At 36.9% G+C, this 27980-nt stretch overlaps 1 protein-coding gene across 1 annotated transcript in view; it reads left to right on the top strand.

The window, feature by feature from the left end:
* Positions 1-27980, top strand: part of GOLGA4 (golgin A4) — a 166209-nt gene that overhangs the window by 119053 nt on the left and 19176 nt on the right. Inside the window, exons 14-21 of the mRNA XM_006869159.1 lie at positions 2363-2518; positions 5647-9881; positions 10376-10497; positions 11078-11208; positions 18891-19007; positions 21223-21243; positions 21413-21481; positions 24474-24549. Coding sequence (XP_006869221.1) covers positions 2363-2518; positions 5647-9881; positions 10376-10497; positions 11078-11208; positions 18891-19007; positions 21223-21243; positions 21413-21481; positions 24474-24549 — 4927 coding nt within the window. The remainder of the gene's footprint in view (positions 1-2362; positions 2519-5646; positions 9882-10375; positions 10498-11077; positions 11209-18890; positions 19008-21222; positions 21244-21412; positions 21482-24473; positions 24550-27980) is intronic.

The raw sequence follows: 27980 nt of genomic DNA, 5'->3' as shown, positions 1-27980 counted from the left end.
GCAAGGTCATATTTTGGCTCTCATTTTCTTCAGCTTCAGTCTGAATTTGCATATAAATAATTGACATGTGTTCCACAATCTGCCCCTGACCTTGTTTTGGCTGATGATATGGAACTTTTCCACCTTCTCTTTCCACAGATGTAGTCAGTTTGATTTCTGTGTATTCCATCTGGTGAGGTCCATGTGTATAGTCATCTCTTTTGCTGTCTAAAGAAGGTATTTGAAATGAACAAAATCATTGGTTTTACAGAATTCTATCATGCGTTCTCCAGCATCATTTCTATCACCAAGGCCATATTTTCCAACTGCTGATCCTTCCTGTTTGTTTCCAACCTTTGCATTCCCATTGCCTGTGAGTTTCAATATATCTTGATTGCATGTTTGATCAATTTCAGATTGAAGAGTTTGGTAGAATTCTTGTATTTCATCCTCACTGACTTTAGTGGTTGGTGCATAAATTTGAATACTAGTGATAGTGTCTGTTCTTCCCTGTAGGCGCATGGATATTATCCTATCACAGACAGCATTGTACCTCATGACAGATGTTGATATGTTGTTTTTTTTTTTGTTTTTTGTTTTGATGATGACTGCAACACTATTCCTCTGCAATTTGTCATTTCTGGTATAGTATAACCATGCAAGTGTCAGATTCCAAATGACCAATACCAGTCCATTTCAGGTCACTAATGCCTGAAATATCGATGTTTATGCATTCCATTTCATTTTTGACAGTTTCCAGTTTTCCTAGATTCATGCTTTTTACATTCCACATTCCAATTTGTAGTGGATGTTTACAGCTGTTTCTCTTCATTTTGAGTTGTGCCCCATCAGCAAATGAAGGTCCCAAGGGCTTTACTCCCGAGGGTTTTACTATATTCTCGTCATCACAGTCAGCTCTACTTTGAGGAGACAGCTCTTCTCCAGTTGCATTTTGAGTGCCTTCCAACCTGAGGAGCTCATTTTCCGGCATTATATGTGACAGTATTTTTCTGCTACTCATAAGGTTTTCAGTGACTAAATATTCAGAAGTAGTTTGTCTCTCCTTCTTCCTAGTCTGTCTTCGTCTTGAATCTCATCTGAAACCTGTCCACCATGGGTCGTCATCCTGCTGGTATTTGAAATACCCAGGCATAGCTTCTAGAATCACAACTCACAAGCCATCACAGTACGACAAAACTGACAGACTAGTGGTGGACACCAAGTGTACAACAAGTAGTGTATATAATTTTTTTAAATGCTCTCTGTATGAAAGGGTGAGAAATACTTTCCACTAGTTTAATCTTCTTCCACATTTTTTTTTCCCACTCTTAGTTAAATCTGAGTTTTGAGGTATTCGAACAGCAATAATTTTTGAATCGAGTTAGCAGGAATCTTTTGATCTTTTCTTTGGGGGCAAACGTTGTTATAATTAAAGTGTTTTAAAATGAATGGTTTAGAAATTAGTTTTTATTAGTCTACTCATAATATGGTACAAAATCTTTCCTTCAGGCAATGCACTTCACCAGACTAGCTCTCAGGTGATAGATTTTGTGAACTGAAATATTACTGTTGGCAATGTGAACCCTAATCTAATAGGTATAAAAAAGTATACTTAATTAGAATTCAAAGCCACTGAATGTTAAAAAATACTCTCTAGAACTTTTCTTCTCAAAATAGTATAAACATTTTTAATGTGGATATTGATAAAAGGACAAGCAGAGGAGAAGCTTCTGGTAATTAATGAGGTGGTGGTAAAGTGCTGACGAGTCGGTTGAGATTTATAGCAACCCTATATAGACTGAGGAGCGGCTGTTGGATTTGAACTGCTGACTTTGATGTTAGCAGTCCAGTGCTTTTTTCCCACAGTGCCACATCATGACTCCTAAAAGAAGTTATATAAGCTTGATTTCTATTTTCATAATTTGATCCATATGTTCACAAGTGATCTTCTGATTTGCCATTTAATTTTTCATGTAGTAATGAGGTGTTTCTCTAAAATTATTTAAGTTTACAATCTGATTTCTGAAGGTAAAGGTGAAAGTATTTTACAAAACAACATGGAATTGTGAAAGATCGCACAATACTCTTCAACATTCATTGTTGTTTTACAAAATATTTTAAGTAATGGCAGATATTAGTAGGGTTACTGGAACAAAATTTTTCGTATAAATAAATAGTAATTGTGGCAATGATTGGCCAGACCCCACTGGAAAAGCCACACTGCTTGTTTCTGCGGAATAGAGCATGGAAAGAGAAAGGCGAAGATACTGTCTGTTTCACCGGGCCACTGTGAAGATCAAGTGAAATTATTTCTGTGGAATTGCTTTGGGAACACTATAAAGATTTATCTGGGTCTAAGGTGGTATTAATGTTTTTGGCACAGGAAAAGAGTCAATCAGAATATCTGAAGATCACCCAAGAAAAAGAACAGCAAGAATCGTTGGCCCTGGAGGAGCTAGAGTTGCAGAAAAAAGCAATTCTCACAGAGAGTGAAAATAAACTCCACAACCTTCAGCAAGAAGCAGAGACTTACAGAACTGTAAGTTCTAAAACTATGAAATCACTTGTATAAGAAAACTGTCATTTCTACAATCAATATAAAGGTGTAGGAAGGTTTGTTTTACTTGGTTAAATTTTTGTGTGTATGCAGTTTGTTTTTAATGAGAGCTGTTCATGGGAGTGGTTTGGGCTCTGGGCTCTTAACGTTTGCTACATCATGGTCCTGGTTCTGGCTTTACCTTTCTGATTTCCATCATCTGCTCACTCTGTTGCTTTGTGCTCAGGTGCTGTAGTATGTCTATGCCACTGCTCAGTCCTCATCTCTAGGAACAGATTCACTTTGTAGGCAGCACTTTCCCAGGTACTCTTCTGCCTGTCCTGCTGCACCTCATACCACATCCTGAACTGAATTCATTCTCTGCTTATATAACTTGTTATCTATACCAGCGCCCTGCTTCTACTTTTCATTTTTTTCCAAATTTTCCTTTTTAAACTTTATTTTGTCATGACCATATTTATTCCTATGGCTCAGTATGCATGTTTTAAGGCCCTATGGCCCTTAACCTTCAGCAGTATTTGCAGTGTATTGCCTGCTTTGAATAAACTACCTGATGTTAGACTTTTTGATCTTTTCAAAATTTTTATTTTATTTTGTTCTTGTTATTAAGGAGGCCCTATGGCCCTTAACCTTCAGCAGTATTTGCAGTGTATTGCCTGCTTTGAATCAACTACCTGATGTTAGACTTTTTGGTCTTTTCAAAATTTTTATTTTATTTTGTTCTTGTTGTTAAGCATATACACAGCAGGGCATTACCAAAACATATCAAGAGTTTCTTCATGTACCATGTATTGACCTTGATTATACTCCTTCAATTCTGTAACCATTCTCTCTCTCTCTTTCTGAGTTTTTCCTCTCCCATTGACATGAACTCACTGCCCTTAAGATTCCTATTTAATCTTTCAGGTTAAAAGAAAAGAATGATTAGTGGTTATGCTAAACTCTTGTTTGGTTTTAAGAAGACTTCAGGGGATATATTTTGTTTAAAGTTTAAAGATTATCTCAGGGCTGTAGTTCCAAGAGTTCATGTAACCTTAATGGATTCACTAAATCTGGAGTCTGTAAGATTATGAAATTCTGTTCTGCATTTTCTTCCTTTTGATCTGGATTCTTCAATAGAATCTTTGTTCAAAATGGACTGCATCCAATTCTTTTGGTCTCACAGCAAAGGAGGCAGGTGTTCATGGAGGCAATTAGCTATACATGCCATATCCTCTTTCTATTCGTGATGCTCCTTCATCTCTTGCTTCAGTATACTAGATGTTGTGGCTTGGATGGCTGCTTAACATGAAGAACCCAGACAATATGACACAAATTAGGAGGTAGGGCGGAAGCACTAAAAATGTTATTAAACCAATTGAGATATTCCATGAAACCATGACCCTAAACCTTCAAACCAAGAAAGGAGATCAACTAAACGAGGTGTTTAGTTGTACATAAACAGCCTCAGTGGATATTCTTTTTTTTTGGTCATGTTCTAATTTTGTCAATGCAACTTTTTACAGGTGCTTTTTAGACTTTTTTTTTTTTTTTGCACTGAATTAGGCAAAGAAATAATCACACCTATTACAGTTTCTAAACTATGATTTATTTTCCCATTTGTAACATTTATGAAAGGTGGCATGATAAAAGGTAATGAGTGATTAGAAGGCGTAAGTTCATTGCTAATTTTGTAAATTACTGTTACCTTAAATCCCTTACCTGTCATGTGAAGGGATTGGATTTGATAATTCCTTAGTATCTTTCCATTCTGATAGTTAAACTATGTATGTTATTTTTTAGAGTAGTTTTAACTTTACAGAAAAACTGTGCAGAACGTATAGAGTTCCCAAATACTCTCCCTCCCCGCTGCACATTATTTTACTTGTTAACACCTTGCATTACTGAGGTGCGAAAGTTAAAAAGTATTGTAAGTAGGTTCCCAGTTCATTCATGCATAGGTTTATTCCAAATACACCATGTTTCAACATGTCTCTGCCATCGTGGATGGCTGGAGACATATGCTCTCAGCAGTACGTTTGTCTTAGTCTTAGTAGGGTACCTTCAACAGAAGGTCCAGTCAGAACACTGGCTTCTTAAGGGATCTGCTGAGCAAGTTCAATTCAGGGCAGTAGAGAGGTCAATCAGATAATTACAGAAACTGTTTTGAAATGATCCCAAAAGGGTAACTATGATAGATTTTCTCAAAGTGGGGGCAGGATGGTCGAGGGGGGATGTTGTTAAGAAATTTTAAAAAAAATTGAAAATTGTATTGATGAGAACAAGGCTAGGGATGTTGCCCATCAGGTTTGTTATCCATCAGAAAATTTACCTGCTCATTCTTTGAGGGTGACAAGGGCTGCCCTGTGAGAATTTCATTGGGAAACCTTACTCCATCCTCCTGGAAATCAGTAATTTTTTTCCCATTGGCCTAGGCCTTACCACCTCAACGCTTATATTTTGTGAGATAATAGTAATCTTTGGTAAAACTTGCAGAAGTTTCTTTTTGAAAAAAACTATCTTCTAAATAATTTTTGTGGTGGAAAAATTAGGTACATTATTTTTCTTCTAAAATTAAAAATTATGAAAACAATAGAATACTATTGTAGGTTTGGAGAAAAAAAAAAATCTATCTTCCAACCATTTCAGGAACCCTCTTGGCACATGGTTAAGTACTCAACAGCTAACCAAAAGGTCAGCAGTTCAAATCCTCCTGTGGCTTCATGGAAACAAAGACCAGGCAATCTGCACCTATAAAGATTATAGTCTAGGAAGCCCTGTGGGGCAGTTCTGCTCTATCAGAATTGACTCAACAGAACACAGTAACCAACAGTTGATCTTATTTACTTTATGATTTATTTCTTTTCAACCACCCATTTAGAATATTCTTTAAAATACTGGTATTTGAAATATGTAGAAAGAATAAAATGGATGAGGGGTTCTTTCACCTTTTTGGTGTATGATTCCTTTATGAATTTAACACACAAAAAAATTGTCCTTCCTAGCATTTGATGCAATATATAGAGTTATTTATCTGCATTTTAATCTTTAAGTAGGTGGTAGACATCATGTCATGCATAGCATTGTTAATAAGTATGTACTTTAATAACGATAGCTCTTTTTATTAACAGAGAATTCTTGAATTGGAAAGTTCCTTGGAAAAAAGCTTACAAGAAAGCAAAAATCAGTCAGAAAATACAGCTATCAATTTGGAAGCTGAAAAAAATAAGCACAATAAAGAAATCACAGTCATGGTTGAAAAGCACAAGACAGAGCTGGAAAGTCTGCAGCAGCAACAGGATAACCTATGGACTGAAAAACTCCAAGTTTTAAAGCAAGGGCATCAGACAGAAATGGAAAAACTTAGAGAAAAGTATGAGCAGGAAAAGGAAACATTGTTGAAAGACAAAGAGAGTCTCTTCCAGAACCACATAGAAGAGATGAATGAAAAAACATTAGAAAAGCTTGATGTGAAGCAAACAGAACTGGAGTCACTATCTTCTGAACTCTCCGAAGTATTAAAAACCCGTCACAAGCTAGAAGAAGAACTTTCTGCCTTAAAGGTTCAAGCAGATCAAGCGAAACAGGACTTCGAGGCCAAGCTGGATGAAGAGAGAAACCATCACCAGCAGCAAGTTGACAGTATCATTAAGGAACAAGAGATAGCTATCCAGAGAACTGAGAAAGCATTAAAAGATGAAATTAACCAACTTGGACTTCTTCTAAAGGAAAAAGACCAGCATTTGAAAGAGCTTCAAGCTCATGTGGAGAATTTAGAGGCAGATATTAAAAGGTCTGAAGGGGAACTGAAGCAGACTTCTGCTAAGCTGGATCTTTTTCAGTCATACCAGAGTACCTCACAGGAACAGGCAAAAGCATCTGAGGAACAGATGGCCCAATTGCAGAAAAGGTTGCTGGATTTAGAATCAGAAAGACTGTTTCTTAGCAAACAGGTAGCTGAAGTTGAAATGCAAAAGAAAGATATTAGTATTGAGTTAGACAATCACAAAATCCAGGTGCAGGATTTAATGCAGCAACTTGAAAAACAAAATAGTGAAATGGAGCAAAAAGCAAAATCTCTAACTCAACTCTATGAGTCCAAACTTAAAGATAATAATATAGAGCAGGAACAGACAAAGACAAGTTTGATGGAAAAGGAAAATTTAATTTCACAAATGAAAGAAGAACAGAACAAGGAAGTTGAGATACTTAAACAGAAATTGTCCGCCAAAGAAGGCAGTATTGGTACTTTGCATGAGGAATATGAAACAAAATTTAAAAACCAAGAAAAAAAGATGGAAAAAATTAAGCAGAAAGCAAAGGAGATGCAAGAAACATTAAAAAAGAAATATCAGGATCAGGAAGCCAAACTTAAAAAAGAACTTGAAAATACTGTTCTAGAGCTTAGTCAGAAAGAAAAACAGTTCAATGCCAAAATGTTGGAAATGGCACAGGCTAACTCAGCTGGAATCAATGATGTAGTGTCAAGACTGGAAACGAACCAGAAGGAACAAATAGAAAGTCTTAGTGAGGTACACCAACGAGAACTCAATGATGTCATATTAATCTGGGAAATGAAACTTAATCAGCAAGCTGAAGAACTTCGGGAAAAACATGAAATTCAATTACAGGAAAAACAACAAGAAATGACGGATCTGAAACAGAAGATCCTCCTCCTTGAGTATGAAAAAGAAGAGATGAACAAGGAAATAGTGTGGCTGAAGGAAGATGGTGTTAAGCAGGATACAATAGTAAATGAATTACAGGAACAGTTAAAGCAGAAGTCTGCTCATTTACACTCTCTCACACAAAATGAAGACAAACTGAAAGGACAACTTGAAAAACTAGACATGGACCTGAAACATTCTCTGAAGGAAAACACTATTCTTCAAGAGCAGCTAATTGAGTTAAAGACACTTGCAGAACAAGATAAGCTTAAGGTTTGTGAGCTGACTGACAAATTGAAAGCCACAGAGGAAGAATTCCAGAGTTTGAAATCTTCACATGAAAAAAATAAGAAAAGCTTAGAAGATAAAAGCTTGGAATTCAAGAAACAGTCTGAGGAGCTAGCAATACAGTTAGATACTTATTGTAAGAAAACTGAAGACTTACTACAATCTAAAACAAATGAGTTGGTCAACATTAGTAATAGCAAAATTAATGTCATTCTTTCTAGAATTTCTCATTGTCAACTTCATACAGCTAAAGTTAAGGAGACACTATTAATTCAAACTTGCAAAGTTTCTGAATTAGAAGCACAGCTTAGACAGCTAACAGAAGAGCAAAATGTCCTAAATAGTTCTTTTCAACAGGCAACACATCACTTAGAAGAAAAAGAAAATCAAATTAAGAGTATGAAGGCTGATATTGAAGGTCTTGTAACAGAAAAAGAAGCCTTACAGAAAGAAGGAGGCAACCAGCAACAGGCTGCCTCTGAAAAGGAGTCTTGTATCACACAGCTAAAGAAAGAGTTATCTGAAAATATCAATGCTGTCACTTCGATGAGAGAAGATCTTAAAGAAAAAAAGTCTGAGATCAGCTGTCTTAATAAACAGCTAGCAGATTTGAACGATCAGCTTCAGAATAGTATTAGTGTAGTGGAAAAAGAAGCTGCCATTTCATTACTAAGTAAGCAGTATGATAAAGAACAACAAGGGTTGCTGGAGCAGGTGCAGAATTTATCTTTGAAAGTTGATACTCTGAATAAAGAGAAAAATTCTGCTCTTGAGCAGGCAGATCACTTGTCTAACAAATTTTCAGAATGGAAGAAGAAAGCACAGTCAAGACTTACACAGAATCAAAATGCTATTAAAGAGTTGCAGATGCAGCTTGAACTAAAAACAAAGGAAACCAGTGAAAAGGATGAGCAGATAAATTTATTGAAGGAAGACCTTGGTCAGCAAAGTAAAAGATTTGAGTGTTTAAAGGGTGAAATGGAAGATAATAAAAGTCCAATGGAGAAGAAGAAGTGTAATTTAGAGACTGAGCTAAAAACTCAAACAGCAAGGATTGTAGAGTTAGAGGAACACATAACTCAGAAAGCAATTGAAATTGAGTCTTTAAGTGAAATCCTTAAAAATTACAATCAACAAAAGGATGTTGAACAGAAAGAACTGGTTCAGAAACTTCAACATATTCAAGAGTTAGGAGAAGAAAAAGATAACAGGGTTATAGAAGCTGAAGAAAGGGTCTTAAGACTTGAAAAGCAAGTGTCTTCCATGAAGTCTGAACTTGAAACTAAGAATAAAGAATTGGAGCATGTGGATTCAAGTGTGAAAGGAAAAGAAGAGGCATTAAAGGCGCTGGAAAAGAGACTCGAGTTGGAAAGTGCTGCAAAATTAGCAGAACTGAAGAAAAAAGCTGAACAAAAAATTGCAGCCATTAAGAAACAGTTGTTGTCTCAAATGGAAGACAAAGAACAGCAATATAAAAAAGATACAGAAAGCCACTTAAGTGAACTAAATAGAAAATTGCAGGAAAAAGAGAAGGAAGTTCTCATCTTGGAAGAAAAATTTAAGTTAGTAGAAAGTTTACCACAATCAGAAGCATCATTTATACCCAAGTCAGCAAAAAATATGATAGTAGGTTCCAAACAAGAAGGAGCAAATTTTCAAGACTCTGTGCAGAAGGCATCTGAAGAAAAAATTAGTGCTTTACAAATAAATTTAACTGAAAAAGAAAAGGTATTACAGAGACTAGAGCAGGAAAAAGAAGAAACAATGTTTGCTCATTCTGAAATGCAGTGCAAATACCAGGAACTCTTAGAAAAGTTAGAACATGCTGAAATAAAGCAACATGAAGATCAAGTTGTGATAGATCATCTTAAAGAAGTACTTGAAAAAAACAACTATTCCTTAGTAATATCCCAGCATATGGAAGAAGGAGGGAAAAATAAAACAGAGGCAAAGCAAACTTTGGAAACTGTTGCTGACAATGTCCAGAAAACTCTCCAGGAGAAGGAACTAACCTGTCAGATCTTGGAGCAAAAGATAAAAGAGCTGGATTCCTGCTTAGTAAGAGAGAAGGAAGTACATAGAGTTGAAATAGAAGAGTTGACCTCAAAATATGAAAAATTGCAGGCTTTACAACAGCAGATGGATGGAAAAAATAAACCCACAGACGTTCTGGAAGAAAGTGTTGAAAACAAGTCAACATCACATGTGGTGCAACCCAAATTGGTTGGTAACACGGAGTCCCAGGGCAGTGACCTGGAATTTAAATTAGCAGCGGCAGAACGGGAAAAGCAGAGACTGGGCAAGGAGATTGCTAAATTGCAGAAAGACCTTCGAATGTTGCTGAAGGAGCATCAGCAAGAATTGGATCTGGTAAAGAAAGAATGTGAACAAGAATTGGAAGAGAAAATCAAGTAAGTTTTACTTCAGCATGATTACTTTAAAAGATTTACTTCAGCATGATTACTTTAATTATGCCTCCCTCCTTTTTTTTTTTTTTTTTTTTTTTTGGGCCTAATATGGTTATTTAAAGCTCTACCTACTCCTCGCTACCAAATAGAAAATATTATGCCATGGAGTGGGGTAGTGGGGAGATGACCAACCTTTTTCTTTTTTGCATGAAAGATCATGTTGTTATATATAATTATTTTTATTATTATATAACATAGATGCACATAATTCTCTAATCCTCAAGGATTAACTTTCCTAGAGGTAATTGCAGTTTTTGTATCCTTCCAGAAGTTTCTGTGCCTAACCACACACATACATATATACACGTACACATATGCCCTTAAAATAGTTTTTATACCAATGAGTTCAAACTGTATGCACTGTTTTGAAGACCAGATTACATTTTCCAGTTTTTTCTTTGTGTGGCAGCAGTTCACTTTACATTTTTCTTACTTAGATTGGAGCAAGAAGATCTTCAGTGGAAACACAATTCCACATTAAAGCAGCTGATAAGGGAGTTTAATACACAGTTAGCACAAAAGGAGCAGGATCTGGAAATGACCATTAAAGAAACCATCGGTAAGTAAAAATTTAAAGTCAGTAAGGAGCAATTCAGAATCAGCAGGGCTAGTTATAATTCAAGCTTATTCTTCTCACACGTGTGCTAAGTGCTTTAAGTAATTAAATTGGAGAAAAATATTGCTGTCTCTCTCAAGAAAGTTCTCTTTTGGGACCCTGACAGTGACTTTCCTTAAGACGGAAGGAGGATCAGGTAAAAGAAACTGAAAACATGAATAACCTTAGAAAGACTCTTCTTTACAAGAGTTCTGATGTGGCACTGTAGGATGAACACTGGACTGCTAACTGTAAGGTTGGCAGTTCAAACCCACCAGCTGTTCATCGGAAACCCTGTACAGGTTTGCTGTGAGTTGGAACAGATTCAATGGCTCTTAACAACATAGACTCATCTGGTCTTTTAAGAAGGGTACATTTGATTGCTCTTGACCTGGATGCTTCATTAAATATGTTACAATGCTTATATGAAATTAATTTTTATCAAAACTAATTTAGAATATGGGTTGGTACTTAGATTGGGATATAGATATATAAACTCTTGCCTAATGTATTTTCTTGTGTTTGCCCATTTTTTCTTTAATAGATAAGGCCCAGGAGGTGGAGGCTGAGCTTTTGGAAAGTCATCAAGAAGAGACAAATCAGTTACATAAAAAGATTGCAGAGAAGGAAGATGATCTAAAAAGAACAGCCAAAAGATACGAAGAAATCCTTGATGTACCTTGTTTTCTTGCTCTCTTTTTAACATAGCTGTAATCGATTTCATGCTAGTGCTGGAAAAGGTTGGGCCATTACATTTCCTGTTGTTTTCCTGGTGTGGTTCTGTGGGTTAATGCGCTGGACAGCCGAGTCAGTTTGAACTGCAACATCAGTTGTTCAAGCTCATCAGCTGCTCCTCAGAAACCCTTTACCAGATTACTGAGTCAGATCTGACTCAAGGGCACTTAACAACAAAAGCAACGTTGTCTAAATTAGTACTTCTGTACTGTATGAAGGGTTTATAAAGAATCGAATTGATTACTACCAGAATTGTAGCTTCCTAATAAGGTTTTGCTAACCAGGCAGTAATACAAATCTTTACTGGTATTGAATCAGCAATGAGTCATTAAAAGGAAGAATAGATTCTCTTTTCAGACTGAATTGTGAGGGACCCAGACAAATGCTTGAGAGTTTGTCCATAGATGGAATCTTAGTAGTAGAACAGTTAGTAGTTAGTTTGTGTTTGAGTGCGGCTGTGTGGCTCAACTAGAGCCTTTTAGGAAGTGTCAATTAACTAAATATTACTGTCTCTACCTTACAAAGGAGCTCTGGTAGCGTAGTGGTTATGAATCGGGCTGTGAACCTTAAGGTCAGCGGTTCGAAACTACCAGCCGCTCCGCGGGAGAAAGATGAGGCTTTCTACTCCCGTAAGGATTTACACCCTCGGAAACCCTGTACAGGGTCGCTATGGGTCGGAACCGACTCGACGGCACTTAACAACAACAACAACAACCCAATTTACAGATGGAGTTTAGTGCTTTCAAGGGAGAATAAAAGGTGGAGGAAGGGGAGGGGAAAAGTGGAATTTGTCACCAAATCTTCTTCTGTATTTGGTGGAATATTCACTCAAAGTATGAATTCTACTAACGGGTGGATTAGTATCATCATTTTTGTGTGTAAAGATAAGCCACAGATGCTAGTGAGATTCATTTTCAAATGTAAGCAATACAAATTCTCAGATTTTTTAGTTACTCATTTCAGAATGTGCCAAGAATGATTTGATGATTAAAACATGTTTAAATCCTAGACTCATACCTCAACTGACTATGGCAGTACTGATAGAAATCTGCAAAGAACAGTTTCAAGTCATAATTATTTGAAATGTAATTGAAAAGGCTCAAATTCGAGGATATGACACATGCCTATAAATGCCACCTATGTGTCATTTAAAAAAAAATATTGAAAGTATACACAGAAAAAACATACCATTTCAAATTTCTACATGTGCTCTTCTCTGAGTGGTGTTAGTTACCCTTTTCACTGTCCTCTAAGGTTTCTATCTAGTCTTTCAAATTGCTACCGTCAGTTTAATTCCATATAGATAGTTCTTTAAAAATGCATAATGCTCAAGGCAGACTTCCTTTACTGTTTAGTTTAGGATGCCTTCTGAGGATATTTTAAATTTAAGGTTTAAAGATTGTGTTAGGACAATAATTTCAAGGATTTATTAGCCTTCGTGATTCCAGAAAGTTTGGAGTCCATGGGAATTTGAAATTCTGTTCTCCATTTTCTACCTATAGATCAGGATTCTCCTATGGAATCTTTTTTTTTTTTTTTCAAAGTTTTTATTGTGAATTATGTGATGGTTTATGTGGGAGAACACCAGCTTTACATTCATCCGGTCATATTTCGTTTCATTGCAATGACTACAGTACCCTCCATGCATCATCAACCAGCCAAAGGGCATACCCTGCAAGCCTGCCCCTCAGTCATCAGCACACAGACCCTCTCCCTTTCTGGGTCCAGAGTCCCCGCCGCTCCATCTCTCCACGTCATCCGTCTCTGCCTCCATCTCTGGCATCCCTGCTTGTCTGGATAGGGTCCCACACTCTGCTCTTCTCACTTGATGGTCCTAGGGACCTCCGTGCCTGGACTGCAATGTCAACCACTCCCCTCATTTTGCTACAAAACGTCTCCCTTTACATTTCCAACCCTCATAGTCAGTCCTGATAGCAGTTACTCACTATTGTACTACAAGATTCTTATCCCCATTCCCTTTCGTCAGCTCCATCCTGACAGATTGGAAACCACTCAGCAGAGAGTCTACCTTCTCCCTTATCCTTTGGAACTAGGCTCCCTCTTGAAAGCTTGTAAGCCAGTCGCTTCTTGCCTTTGTAGCCCCTCCATTTTGGGTAGCCAATGTCCAAGTTGCCTATCCCTGTCAACCCTGTGTACCAAGGGGTTGGAATGATCCTCGCTGTAAAGATTTGTTCCCTCTTTTGAGGTACTACATCCATAAGTATAGGTCAAGTTCATCAAATTGTAGCTGATTACTCTTTTATCCCCCTCTTCTTTCTTCTTCTAGCCGAGTTCTGATCATCCAGCCATCAAAGCCAGGTCAGGTGGCTACTATCTGCAAGTACTGGTGTTCTTGTGCATCTCCCTCACTTTATATCAGCAGGACGCTTAACTCTCTGCTCTAGTCCTCTGTGGCCGTGTCACTGTCTCTGGTCCCAGGAGTCCCCATCTCTTGTCATACTGCTGGCCAACCATCCTATAGATATTTGATCATATTCAGGAATGGCAATGAGCCACCATTCTGTTCTAGTCTTCTGGCAAAGGAGACCATTCCATTTCTTCCATTTTTATTTCCTCTTTCTTCTCCTCCTCCTCCTGGTTGTCTCCCTTCCTTTCTTTCTCCAAGTGAATAGATACCAACCTTTGTGCCTTGGATGGCTGTCTGAAAGCTTCTAAGACCACAGGTACTATACCACAAACTAGGAGATAGAATAGAAGAAGTAAACCAATTTAGGCCAATTAACTTGGTGAGTTGCCCTATGAATATGACCCTAAACCTCCAAACCAAGGAACCATACATATCCCATGAGAATGTTCGGTTATATATAAGCAACCTCAGCCCGTTGTGCTTTTATAAATTTTAATTGAAAAGAAAGTTTAAATAATTTTAATAAAAATCAAAATTTACATAGTTTTGCTTTTTTTAATGTTTTCATAGTGTATATATGTCCTACATTTAGAAAATTATTTTTATTTCTTTAATGCTTAGAGAATTTTGGAATTGGAAGATGCATTAAAGCTAGTTTAGTTCTTTTGTTTTTTGCAAAAGGAAAAGCGAGTGTAGTTCAGTGATTTTTCCTACTGTTGCACAGTGAGTGGCACAGTAACAAATGGGAACCACATAAGTCATTTCAAATATTGTAGCGGGCAAAGAAATAAGTGAACATCAAGTTTTAATAATATATCTTATTTAATCCAGTGTATCTAAAGTATTATTGTTTCAACATGTCACTAAAAATTATTGAGATATTTTCCTTGTGTATTTTTTTGGTGTTAGTTCTTTGAAATTTAGTGTGTCTTTACACTCACAGCACATCTCAATTCAGACTCGCACATTTCAAGTGCTCACTAGCCACTAGGGTAGCTGAGGACTACTGTACTACACACTAGAGCTCTGGACCCTCAACTGTCCAGGCTGGCTTTGTAATTAAGGAGACAGCCCCCATCTAAACACCCAGATCCAAATCTGTCTTGAAGAACTTCTTTTAAAATGCAAAGATTACTGTAAAGAGATATTTGCAATTCTTAGCAAAAACTATATTGCTTTGACTCTGAGACATATTCCATACCGTTCTTCCAATTTTAAGTTTCTGAAATTAGAGGTTTTTTTGGAGTTTTAGTATGTTTTATATAGTTTTGATCCATCCCCCAAAGGCTGTTGTCAAATTGATGATTTCTCGTAATGATGACATCTTAGAATGCTATCTATATCTTTGTCATCCTTTAAAATAATTCTGTAGTTTGTTAATAACAACTTTGAGCCTGTACATGTTTTCATTTCCCTGTCTTTTCTGTCTTAGATAACATTCTTACCATTTCGCCATTTGAAGAAGTTGGAATTGTGATCATCCTTGATTCTCCTTTCCTACCTCCTGAAACTCCTCACGCATACAAATCAATATACCTACTAGGATGTAAAATCTGCTTATCACCCCTGAATTACTAGGCAGAGAAATCATCTTCTTTTAATTGAATATTCCTAGTACCATATCATACACTGACTCACATGGCATGTTCTCCTTTGCTATTGCTTCAGGCTGGACTTCCATTTTGTATCTCATCTGATCTGGTCTGGTCTGGTCTGGTCTATGGTATTTGTCATTTGATCTCTGTGTGCTAATACATTTTACTGTCTTTTAGAATTATTTTCTATCTGGAAACAAAGGTGTGATCATATCACTTCTTTGAAATACCTGCCCTGACTTCCCATTGTCCCAGGGATGCCTCCTCTAATGCTATGTATGTAGTATAACTGGCTGATATTATCATTCTCAAATGTTTCAGCTAAATTCAATGTTAGCTGCACCATCACTAAATTTTACCTTTGTGCAGGCTTTTCCACCTGCTTAAAGATGCACTAGAGTCCTGGTGTGGTGGTGTAGGATAAGTGCATGATTGCTAATCACAAAGTCAGTGGTTCAAGCCAATCACCTGCTCCTTGGAAACCCTCTATAGAGTCTCTATGAGTCAGAGCGGACTTTATGTCACTTAATAACAACAACAAGAAAAGCGTTCTCACACTTCATGCACTCATGCAGGTTTTCCCGTCTCTATTTTGTTTGTTTTTTTTATATATAAAAATAACTTTTATTTAGAAAAAAAAATTGAAGTGAATGTATTCACTGGTTCAAAGATCACACTTATATAATAAGAAAGAAGGCATGCTTGAAGAATAGTATACTATAGGAATTGTCCCCTATCCTTCTCCTATGTGTTCTATGTCCCATCCCTCCTCTCTCCAATGGTAACTATTCATTTCTTATATGATAACTTGATGTTTTCTTATGCAAGGAGGAATAAGAACGAAATCTGTTGTTCCTCTTTCTTATTAAAAAAATAAGCTTTCTGAATGTGCTTTTATTTATTTATTTTAAAGTAACTCCTTTAGTAGAATTACGCCTGGGTTCTCTAGGCACTTACTGTATTTCTGATACTCTACTTTTGGCATGTAATTTTTGACATAGATACATATATATATCCATGTATATATCAATGCATCTGTCTTCTTCACTAGGCTGTAAACATTTTATGGGCAGGGAATTTGCTACTCATCTCTTTAGTGCTTAACCCAGTCCCTGGCACATAATGGGCACGTGATAAATTTGAAGGAGGTGATACACTGGAGGGTAGACAAGAATTCCCTTGGGAAGAGAAGGTGGTAAGAAGTCAAATTAGATTTGAGTACAGGTAGTCTCCAGCTTATGACACGGTTCTGTTCTGAAGACCATCGTAGATTGGTTCTGGTCTATGTAGAATACCTTTTTAGAAAAAAATATTATTATTATCTTTATAAATCTGATTTTTGAGCATTTGAGCTTGATAACATCAGGCAATTACACTACATACATGAGCTTGTAGTGTAATTGTAATTATGCAGTGCATAATACTAATTATATAATGTCCAAAAAAGAAAACCAAATACTCTTAAGTGCAGTTCGTCATAACACAAAATACCTGTATACAAGAAGAAGGAAGCTAGTCCCATTCTCAGAGCAGTCTCATTTGGAGGTGGTGGTGGTTAGTACCATTGAATCAGTTCCAACTCATAGTGAACCTGTATAGGTTTTCTGTGGAGTGACTGGTGAGCTTAAACTGCTGACTTTGAGATTCAAACCGACCTTGCAGCCACAAAAGCTCTGTTAATACAAACCTAGTTTCTTATTAACACGGTTTTTAGTGATTTGTTTTTGACGTAATAACTGTCCTTCAGAAGAAATTGCTACGCATAAAGACTCAGTTTAACTAGCATTTCTTTTATTATTAGAATTTCAAAACAGTACTGTTAACATTTTTTCAAGAATACCAGAAAGCTTCTTACAAGGAAAATTGTAGGAATTTTTATTAGAAATAACACATTAAGGATTCTTTTATAATTCTTAGAGAACTGACTTTAGGCTGACATCACACAACTGTCAGAGGATATTAAAAATCTGCACCTAGCTGCATAAAAAGCCATAGAGAGCTATGGTTTAATGAAGCTAGCCCACATTGACACAGATTTCCACACTGGTAAGCCAGGACTGAGGGCAGTGATGTGTGTGTGACATTTACTCATAGATAGTGGTATTAGGGTAGAGACCAGGTTACTATATACTTCAGTAAGGGGATAGCTAAGGAGCCTCGTGACAAGGGTTCCCTGCTTTAATATACTGGGAGAGGTTTGTTCTTTTTCAGTTAGTCTAAGAAGGTTTAATGATGTTATTGTTGTGAAGTGCCACTGAGTTGGTTCCAACTCATAGCAACTCTGTATAGGGTTTCCGAGTAGTAGTTGGTGAACTTGAACCACCAATTTGTGGTCCAAACCAACCTTGCAGTCCAGCATATTAACCCACAGCACCACAGCAGAACTCCAGTTTAATGATGTTGTTGTTGTTCTGTGCCGTGGAGTTGGTTCCGACTCATAGCAACCCTGTACAGGGTTTCCAAGGCTATAAATCTTTACGGGAGTAGAAAGCCTCCTCCTTCTCCCGCGGATCAGCTGGTAGTTTCGAACTGCTGACCTTGAGGTTAGCAGCCCAGTTCATAACCATGATTCATTGCCTTATTTTATGCCATGGAGCCTAACTATCTGCTTTTGTCTATTTGCTTTTGAGACTTCATCATTTCTTGTTGTTCAGACAAGTCAGCATCAAATAAATACCTGTTTGTAGTGGTTTTTCCTGCTGAATCTCTTATTCAGCAAACACATGTCTTCATTACTCAAATCTGATCGATATTCCAATTCCAAATGTTCTTTTGGTGCAAAGGTTATTGCAAGATTTATAAGAGTGAGGAGAGGTCTGAGTTGAACCATATAATAAATCATTGCAGTTAATAAGACCAAGCATGAGGGAATGTATGGATGTGCAGCAGCATCCGACTTTATTGCTGTTCTTGTGTGCCGCAATCATAACAAAATAGAGGATGATTTGTATGCCACATTTTATAAGTGGAATCATTGGATCAGAAAGTCACATAGTACTTTATTTAATGCAAAGATTTTACAAGTTTCAGGGCAAATGGAGAAATTGCAGTGGTTGCTAAAGAACGCCTTATGTGGTTTTGAGGCAGATTGATAGTTGAGGTATATAGGTTTGCTGAACTAGGAATAAGAACCATCCCTTGATTTATATATATAGCCCCTCGAAAGGCAGTAAAAAAATCCACATCTTCTCATGAACAATATGTTACCAACTGACTGAACAGAGCTGTGTATGAAAATATCCTGGTTTATTATAAAGAGTACCTTCTAGAAATCAAATCACAAGACAGAAAAGGCCAGAGTCATTAAATACAGGTTCTGTATTGTTTGTCAGAACACTGGTATATACCTAATTATTGCTTAAACCCGAGAGAACCCTAGTTGAAAGGGATAACTGCTGGGTTAGTTCTGGGGACTGGGAATAGAGAAAGTGAGGTTGGGGAAAATGAAATCCTAGAAATAGTTTATAACAATAAAAGGCTGTGGTTAAAATATGTCCTGAAAGAAAGTGTCTAGAGCATAGTATTGAGTGAAAATAAAAACAGTAAGCTCTTAAGGCTTTCATTTCTTTTACAAAAGTAGTTTTGCTACACTGTGTTGGCTCTCTGCAGTGTTCTCTTGATAGGGTTTGCATTAATACTTTGCCCTTTTTACCCTACAGGCTCGTGAAGAAGAAATGACTGCCAAAGTTATGGACCTACAGACACAACTGGAGGAGCTGCAGGAGAAATGCCAGCAAGGGCAGCATCCGCAGGAGGAAAGCCCTGATAGTGATAATGTGAGAAGACCTTGAGCTTGTTTCAGACGTTCCTTGTAAAGAATATTTTCATTATTTGCCTTGCCTGCTAACATACATAGTTACTATGTATGTTAGTTAAAAAATCTTGCATGAGAGAGATTCTTCTTTCCATTTGACAGGCATGGAAACTAAGTTTCAAAGAGGTTAATAAATAAAATGTTTGAGTGCAGTGGGAATTTAAACCCAGTCTGCCAAACCTCACATCCTAGACATTCCACGAAGGGGCTAGCAAAGGAGAGTGCACCTCGTAGTCCTAAGGCAAAGTCAAAATGGTCTGTAATTAGTATATGTTTTTAGAGTTTTGTGTTAAGTATTTTTGTAAAATTTAAATTTTCCTTTATAATATGCCCATAGCGACCCTGTATAGGGTTTCTTAGGAGCGGCTGGTAAGCTTGGACCACCGACCTTGCAGTTGAAATGGCTTTGCAGTCTGGCACATTAACCCACAGTGCCACACCAGGACTCCATGTCCTTATTTATAGTCACATAAAAATAGCATTTTAAGTTACATTCCATAAAGAACATCCATTCCTACCTTTCTGTGTGATTAATGGGCCAAATGCAGATGATTTGTGATTATTTTAGAAAATTGGATTGACTGAAGTAAGCTGGCACTGCATAGCTAGGCTTTTTATTTTTCTAATCTTTATAAGTAACATTGATGCTGTGAAGATGAGCCATGTTTACCCTGTAGCTTCCTGTTCCGCCATGCACCTCACCAGGGGCACACCCCTAGGGTATGAGCCCCATTGACAACCCCAGTGGTACAGTCTGACATTATACTGTGGACTTTTTCAGCTGTTCTCTGTCATGCAGTGTAGCCTTTTCATAGCGCTGCCGCTGTGGTGAAAAGCTCAGGAAGTTGGGTAGACACTGCTCATGACTTCATTAGCAAGAGTTACAGTGTTCATAACAGAATGTCACTTACCAGCTACCAATTTTCTAAGCAACCTATTGTATAAAGCACTTTCCTGTGCTATTTGATATGTATTCCTTATTTATAAGCGCTAAGCTAGCTAAGTGGACTGCGTTGTTTTTTGTTTTTAATATTAAGTTCTGGTCGCTCCACCACCTACTTCCCCACTCCCTCCTCTTTCAGTCTTGACTTGAAGCGGGTGCTATTAAGTACTGCTTTCTCTAAGAGTTCCCATTTACAGCAACCCCCTAGGGCAGAGTAGATCTGCCCTATGGGTTGTCCAATCTGTACGAAAGCAGAAATAGAAGTGCCAACATTTTAATTAGCAGCTAAGCACTTAACTACTGTGCCACCCGGACTCTGAGTCAGAATCAATGCTATGGCAGTGCTTTATGAGAAGAATGCATTTATCTTACTATGTAACATGAGCTATTCGTTGATTGCAAGTATAAATTTCTATGTAGTGGTATTAAGTATTTGAAACATAGGTTTTCTGAGCTCTTTATTTGTGCCATAAGAAGGGAGAGCAAATTAGCCTAAATTTTTATTTCTACTCTGAGAGAAATACTTTTCTGTTTTATTCTTCAAAAGTTTCTACCCTGTTTCTTCTTGAGCATCTTTTGAGGTGTTTGGACTCTCTTAGATTGGATACCAGCATTGGCTGCTATGAAAATGAAGTGCTGTGATCATAACTCAGAGCAGGTTTCCAAAAACAATGCTTCAGAAATCCTTACAGGGACTATGTATTTACATAGACATTAAAATGTTAAATTTTTTAAAATACACAAATAATGCAGAAATATACTCTTCTTGTTAAAAGAGTCAGATACTACAGAATAAAACAGGAAAGCCTCTCTTTGCCACCTGCATGAGGCCCCCAGTGGTGATCATTGTTGGTCACCTTTTGTTTTGTCTTCACCTATGTTTCTTTGTATAACAAAGAAACAAAATAAACCAAATTTTAAAGTAAATATTTTAAATTGCTTTATCTCAAATTTGACTGTTCCTTAAGACTATGGGAGTCCTTGTGTGGCGCTGTGGGTTAATGTGCTGGACTACACAGTCAGTTTGAACCTTGAGTCGGTAGTTCAAGCTCACCAGCTGCTCCTTGGAAACCCTATACAGGGTCACTATGGGTTGGAGCCGACTCGACTGCACTTAACAACAACAACTAAGAAAGAGTATGACTTATTTCCTTATAATTTCATACTGCTGTATGTTATTGTTATTGTAGATTTTAGTGTATATACTGATTTTTCTTTTCTTCCCTATTTGCAGATAACAATTGCAGAGCTGCAGGTAAGACTGAACTTGATTGAAGGCAGTGTATTTTCAGGATCAATCAGTGTTTTAACTTACAATAAACAGACTGTTTTGACAAGGAAAAAATGTCTAACCAGTATAGAAATGTGCCTTGACAATAATGAAAATCCATGTACAGATCATATCTGACTTTTTGTTCTTTCAGACACAGCTGGCACAGAAGACTACTCTTATCAGTGATTCAAAGTTGAAAGAGCAGGAGTTCCGAGAACAGGTACAGGCCTACCTGATATCTTTTATTTGGAACTAACCTCCTTAATTCATGTTGGGAGATACTTGGATCTCATTTAGCTAATTTGTTAAAAATAATTGATTTAATAGTTGGCTTTGCAATCATTCTACCTTTCATAGGAATTTAAATTCAAATCCATAGGCACAAGACTCCTGGTGTGGTGCTGTAGGATAAATGTTGGACTACTAACCTTAAGTCAGTGGTTCAAACCCACCAGCTGGTTCTTGGAAAATCCTGCACAGGGTCATTGTGAGTCAGAACTGCCTCGATGACACTTAACAACAACACCAGGTACTATGTTGTTAGGTGCCATCAAGTCGGTTCCGACTCATAGCAACCCTGTACAGGTTTGGTTTGAACTGCTGACCTTGTGGTTCCCAGTCCAGTGCTGATCCCACAGTGCCACACCAGGATATCGCTATAATTTTTAATCTCTTATACCAGGGGACTTCAAAAAGTTCATGGAAAAATTACATTATCTTTCAATTTTTTGAAAATTGAACTTTTTGAAACACCCTCATACTTAAGATCATTTGCATCCTGTTATATTTTAGGGCTTCACATTTTGGAGTAATTTATACTTACATAATTCATAATAACTTTAGTTCTAAGTTTTTCTTTTTTAATCTGAGAGAAAACACATTGGCATTAATCTTTGCTATTTTTTCCTAGCAGGTAAACTAAACTATCTTGGTTTAATATGATTTGTGTACATATTATTTAGTAATTCATTTAAAAATAGGTCCAAGCATGTATACCTGCAGGCATGCACATGCCAGTATATATATCTGTAGTACATGATCTTTAAGTAAAGTCTTTTTCCAAGACTTTGGAAGAGTATCGGTTCAGTTTAGGATAAATTTAAAGGCTGACTTTCCAGGAATTTCCTACTTCCCTCTAAAATCATATAGATAAAAATCTGGATAATTGTTGGATCTAAGTATAGGGTGGGTAAATGAGCATGTATTATGCTATACTTACTATATTTGGGGATGTTTGAAATTTTTCATTATCAGTTTAAAGAAGAAAATTCTAAAGACTACAGAGTCCCAATATTGTGTTACTTATTTTTTCTACTCGTGTGATTTAGCTTTTTCCATCTGTTTCCAAAATTGTCGCTTTAAAATTTTCTTGTTTTTGCATCCTCACATCTTTAAAAGCATCCTAGCTTAACAGTTTTTGTATGGAATTTTTTATTGGGATAGTATCCATATAACATACACCATTTTAATCTTTTTAAAGTGTCCAGTTGAGAGATGTTTGATATATTTGCAATGGTGTGCAACCATCACCACTATCTAGTTCAATAGCATGTTAGCATCACGAAAGGAAGCTTCATACCCATTGAGCAGTCATTTCCCATTATCCTCTTCTTGTAACCCCTAGCAACCACTAATCTGCTTTTTCTCTCTATGACTTTGCTTATTTTGGATGTGTCATGTAAATGGAATCATGTAATTTGTGGCCTTTTGTATCTGGCTTATTTCATTTAGCTTAGTGTTTTGGAGGTTCATTTATGTTGTAGTGTGTGCATCGGTACTTCACTGCTTTTTGTGACTGGATATTTACCACATTTTGCTTATCCATTAATCAGTTGATAGATAAGTTGTTGCTACTTCCAAGCTATTGTAACTAATACTGCTATGAGTATTCATGTACAGTTTTTGCTTAAACAACTATGTTCAATTCTTTGGGGTATAATATATCCAGAAACAGAATTGCTGGGTCAGAGGATAATTTTGGGAGTCCAGGTGTGTCACTGTAGGATAAGCACTGGACTGCTAACTGCAAGGTTGGTGGTTCAGACCCACCTATAGAGGGTCACTTTGAGTTGGAACTGACTTAATGGCCCTTAACAACAACAAGGGTTAATTCTTTATTAACCTACGGAGGAATCACAAAACCGTTTTTTTTTACAGCAGCTGCCATCATTTGACATTCCCATGAGCAATTTATGAAGGCTCTAATTTCTCCACTCTTGCTTTATCTTTTTTTTTTTTGCTTGTTTGGTTATAAACTTCCTAGTGGGTGTGAGGAGTCCTAGTGTAAGATAAGCATTGGTCGGTTTGAACCACAAGGTCGACAGTTCAAAGTCACCAGCTACTCCTTGGAAACCCTATACAGGGTCTCTATGACTTGGAATCGACAGTACTTAACAATGGTAGTTGTGAGGAGTCCTGGTGTGGTGCTGTATGATAAGCACTGGACTGCTAACCTAAATGTTGCTCCTTGGAAACCCTTTACAGGATTGTTATGAGTTAGTTGGAATCCATTCAATGACACTTCACAACAGCTAGTGTAAAATGGTAACTTATTGTGGGTTTGATTTGTACTTAGGATCAGCACCGTACTGGTAACTACAAGGTGAGCAGTTCAAACCCACAAGCTGGTCTCGGAAAGCCTACACAGGGTCACTGTGAGTCAGAACACATTTAACAACACACAGTAACAATGTAAATCTTCTTTTCTGCTGCATGCCATAGAGTCACTTTTGACTCATAGTGGTTTTGTATAGGATTTCTGAGGCTGTGAATATTTACAGAAGCAAAAAGCATCATCTTTCTCCCATGGTGCAGCTGGTGGATTTGAACCTGTGATTAGCAGTCCCATGAGTTAACCTACTGCCCTACGAGGGGTGGGCTTTTTCGTTGTTTAGTTGTGCAAGTTCTTTATGTATTTGGATACTGGACCCTTATCAGATACATGGTAATTTCTCCCATTCTTTGGGTTGTCTTTTCATTCTTTTATTAGTCTTCTTTGCACAGATGTTTAAACTTGATGAAGTCCAGTTTTATATCTTTTTTTCTTTGTTGCTTGTACTTTTGTCTTTGTATCTAAGAAACTATTTGTATGTTGTTTGCCTATATTCTGTCTTCAGCTTTTAAAACAAGGCTTCAACAACAGTCTTTTTTGTTCTTTACATATAATTTCCTTATTATAAGTCTTATGATATTGTTTGGATATTTATTTTTAGATCCACAATTTACAAGACCGTTTAATGAAATATGAGAAGAACGTATATGCAACAACTTTGGGGACACCTTACAAAGGTAAGAATGATCTCATATTATGGTATCCATAGCTATCTCTCATTGTTGGATTTAAGGATAAGTTTTATTTTCTCTTTATTAATTTATTTTCTTTACAATGAATATAAGGAGTATATGGAATCCTGGTCTGGCAGTATAGGATAAATGCTCAGCCTCTAGGTGGGTTTGAAGCACATGATTGGCAGTTAGAACTCATCAGCCACTCCTCATAAACTCTATGCAAAGTCTCTCTGAGTTGGAACCAACTCGACAGAGCTTAAGAACAATTGTTGTTGTTGTGATGTGCTGTGGAGTTGGTTCCTACTCATAGCGACCCTGTACAGGGTTTCCGAGGCTATAAATCTTTACGGGAGCAGAAAGCCTCATCTTTCTCCCACGGAACAGCTGGTGGTTTCGAATTGCTGACCGAGAGGTTCGCAGCCCGATTCGTAACCACTACGCTACCAGAGCTCCTTTTAAGAACAATAACAAACTTTAAGTAAGGATTTAAGAAAAAAATAACTATAAAATTTTTGTATTCAAGATAGAAATGAATTGTAAACATTATTCTGTTGATTAAAATAACAGTTGTCACTTACACAGTTTGTAAAGATGAGCTAAGTTTCACTGCTTTGATACATTAAGAATAGCTTTGCTTTCCTAAGTGTTTTGGAATGCTTCTTGCTTTCTCATGGGAGGGCATCAGTCAAAGCCATTTACCCTTCTATTGTTTTTATAAAGCCTTATTTATTAAGAAACAATTTAAAATACTATAGAAATTCTAATTTAATTCAACAAGGGCTTGGTTTGGATTTTTTCCAAACCTCTTTAGAAAAGAAGAGAAACCCATCTTTGAAGATTCCTTTTATTCACTGTAGAGATGGCGTGCTGCAAAGCTTAGTCTCCATAGCTGTATGTGGTTATCAGTGGAGGCTGTGGTTTGTGTGCTTCATGAGTCCTTTGGACTGATTGTTTTCCTGAGTCTTGGATTTTCTTCACTCTTCTTTGCTTTAGATGATAGAAGACCTGTAGTTGTGACATCAGGGGTCAGACATCACCTCACACCATTTTTAAAGAGGGCAAATCCAAAATCTATAGGTCCGTTGGCTGCCTAGAGATTTCTTAGTCTTGCATCCTAAGATCCATAGGTCAGGTGACAGAACAGGTGCAGAGTGAACATAGAGAGTGAATTCTACCAAAATACCTGTTGTCTGGAGGCAGCACACACCCTAAGAAAACGCCCCTTGGAGCTGCCTAATTAATTGATTATGTTTGATTACATTATGGAACAGTAACTAGTCCTTTGCCAAATCACTGGGAACCATAACCCACTCAAGTTGACACATAAAATTAACAATCACACTGCCCTATACATGGCTTCATGTCTGGTATGGAGAAGTCCTCCTACTTTGTTTTTCTTCCACAATGTCTTAGCTCTTTAAAAGGTCTTATACATTGTGAATCAGCCTGTTAACTTACACACAAACACAAACACACACACATGAGGAAGTTTTGATTAAGAGTGCATTGAATTTGTGGGAAAATTACAGAGCATTGGCATCTATACAGTATCAATTCTCCAGTCCATATTTATTTGTCTCAGCATTTACTTCTTGTTGTTAAGTGCCATAGCATCGTTTCTGACTCAGAGCGACCCTGTATAGGGTTTCCAAGGAGTGGCTGGTGGATTTGAACCACTGACCTTAAGGTTAGTAGTCCAGTGCTTATCCTATTGCTTATTGTTCTGAGTAGTCATCTCATGCCTCTTGTGACATTTATTTTCAGATGTAATGGTAAAGGTAAAAATTACCTTTTTATTTTTATTTTCTAATTAAACAAATGCGCTTCTAAAAGCATTCTTATGCGTTTTAAAATAAATTCTGTAACTATACAATTATCTGTAACAGACTTAGTTCATTAGGGTGGTGTTAAATGCAATTAACTGAATTTTGCAGTTACAAATTTTGGGATTGGTCCTAGATGAAGTATGGTATCAAAAATGCTGAATAATACCCAGATGAAACTATTTGGGAAGACTTCTATGAGGAAGCACTGGGTACATAATTTGGCAAGCATCTGTATTTGAACAATAACTAATTCCCACTCTAATTACTTCAAACCCAAAGTAAGAGCTATAAGTGAAGAAAGAAAGTTCTTTTATATGCCATTATTTGGGAGTCCTGATGTGGCGTTGTAGGATAAGCACTGGATTGCTAACTGCAAGGTTGGTGGTTCAAACCCACCAGTTGCTTCTTTGAAACAGTAAAGCAGGGTTACTATGAGTCAGAACCAACTCAACAGCAACAATTTGGGAGAAGGCAAGAGAGGCCCTTTCAGTGTTGCTTCTCTAGGGAAGTGGTTATAAAATCAGTGCATCAGTAATTTTCTGCAGGGTGGAAAACATTGGAACCTCTTGCATTTTGAGATTTGTTTGAAGAGGAAATAATAATGCATGTTAGTATACACACACATATGTACTATTTAAGTCTCTTGAAACTGTGTATTGCAAAGTGTGCTTTGAGCGAATTGATATTCTGAAAATACACCCACTTCCAAACAAGGGTTGTTAGCAAAAATTTGCAATATGTGAAAGGAGATTGAGTACATCATTACATAATTGCCAAGTCCCTGAGAATTGTGGCCCAGTGAAGTTGACACATCCATGTAAGCGTCCAAGCCAGCTCTGCTTTTGCCTTGCACCGTGGTGGTCATTACTGCCAGATGTTGTTAATGGACAAAGTAGTTAGGTGTTTTCACTGTTACCATAAATGTGAAATGTCAGATAATAAAATAGTCATTCAGTGAGTAATAGGTGTATTGATTTTTTTAAAATGAAAATATATACAAATATATGTAATGTAAATATAAAATATGAAGATGAATAAACACTTAAGAAATTCCCATCCAGAATAAAGCCAATACCTTTGAGACTCCCTTTGCCATACTTTTTTCTATTTAAAAATATTTCTTGTGTGTGTTTAAGTACACATAACAGAGCATTCGCCAGTTCAACAATTTCTACATATATTAACACAGTAACACTGATTATGTTCCTAATGCTGTGCAGCCATAACATAAGCTCAGTGTCCCCTAAGCAAAATCTGTCCCCTCTCTCCCACTAACGAGCTTGGTTTCTGTATATTTGCTGTTTCATATAAGATTGTACAATACTTGCCCTTTTATGACTGACTTGACATGCTCAGCATATTTTCAATGTTTATCCATTTTATAAATGTGTATTCAGATCCTTGATTAATTTTTCATTGAGTTTTTATCTTTTTATTATTGAATTTTAAAGAGTTATTTATATGAGGGGGCTTCAGAAAGTTTGTAGACTAATGGAATGAACAGATAATGTAAGTTTTCCACAAACTTTTTTAAGTCCCCTAGTATGTATATACAGAGTCATTGTACCAAAAGGAAATGGTTAATGTTCAGCTGTTTAAAGAGGT

Source organism: Chrysochloris asiatica, unplaced genomic scaffold (genome assembly GCF_000296735.1).
Source record: "Chrysochloris asiatica unplaced genomic scaffold, ChrAsi1.0 scaffold00127, whole genome shotgun sequence".
NCBI classification, from domain to species: Eukaryota; Metazoa; Chordata; class Mammalia; order Afrosoricida; family Chrysochloridae; genus Chrysochloris; species Chrysochloris asiatica.
This window is presented reverse-complemented; position numbering and strand designations above follow the sequence as displayed.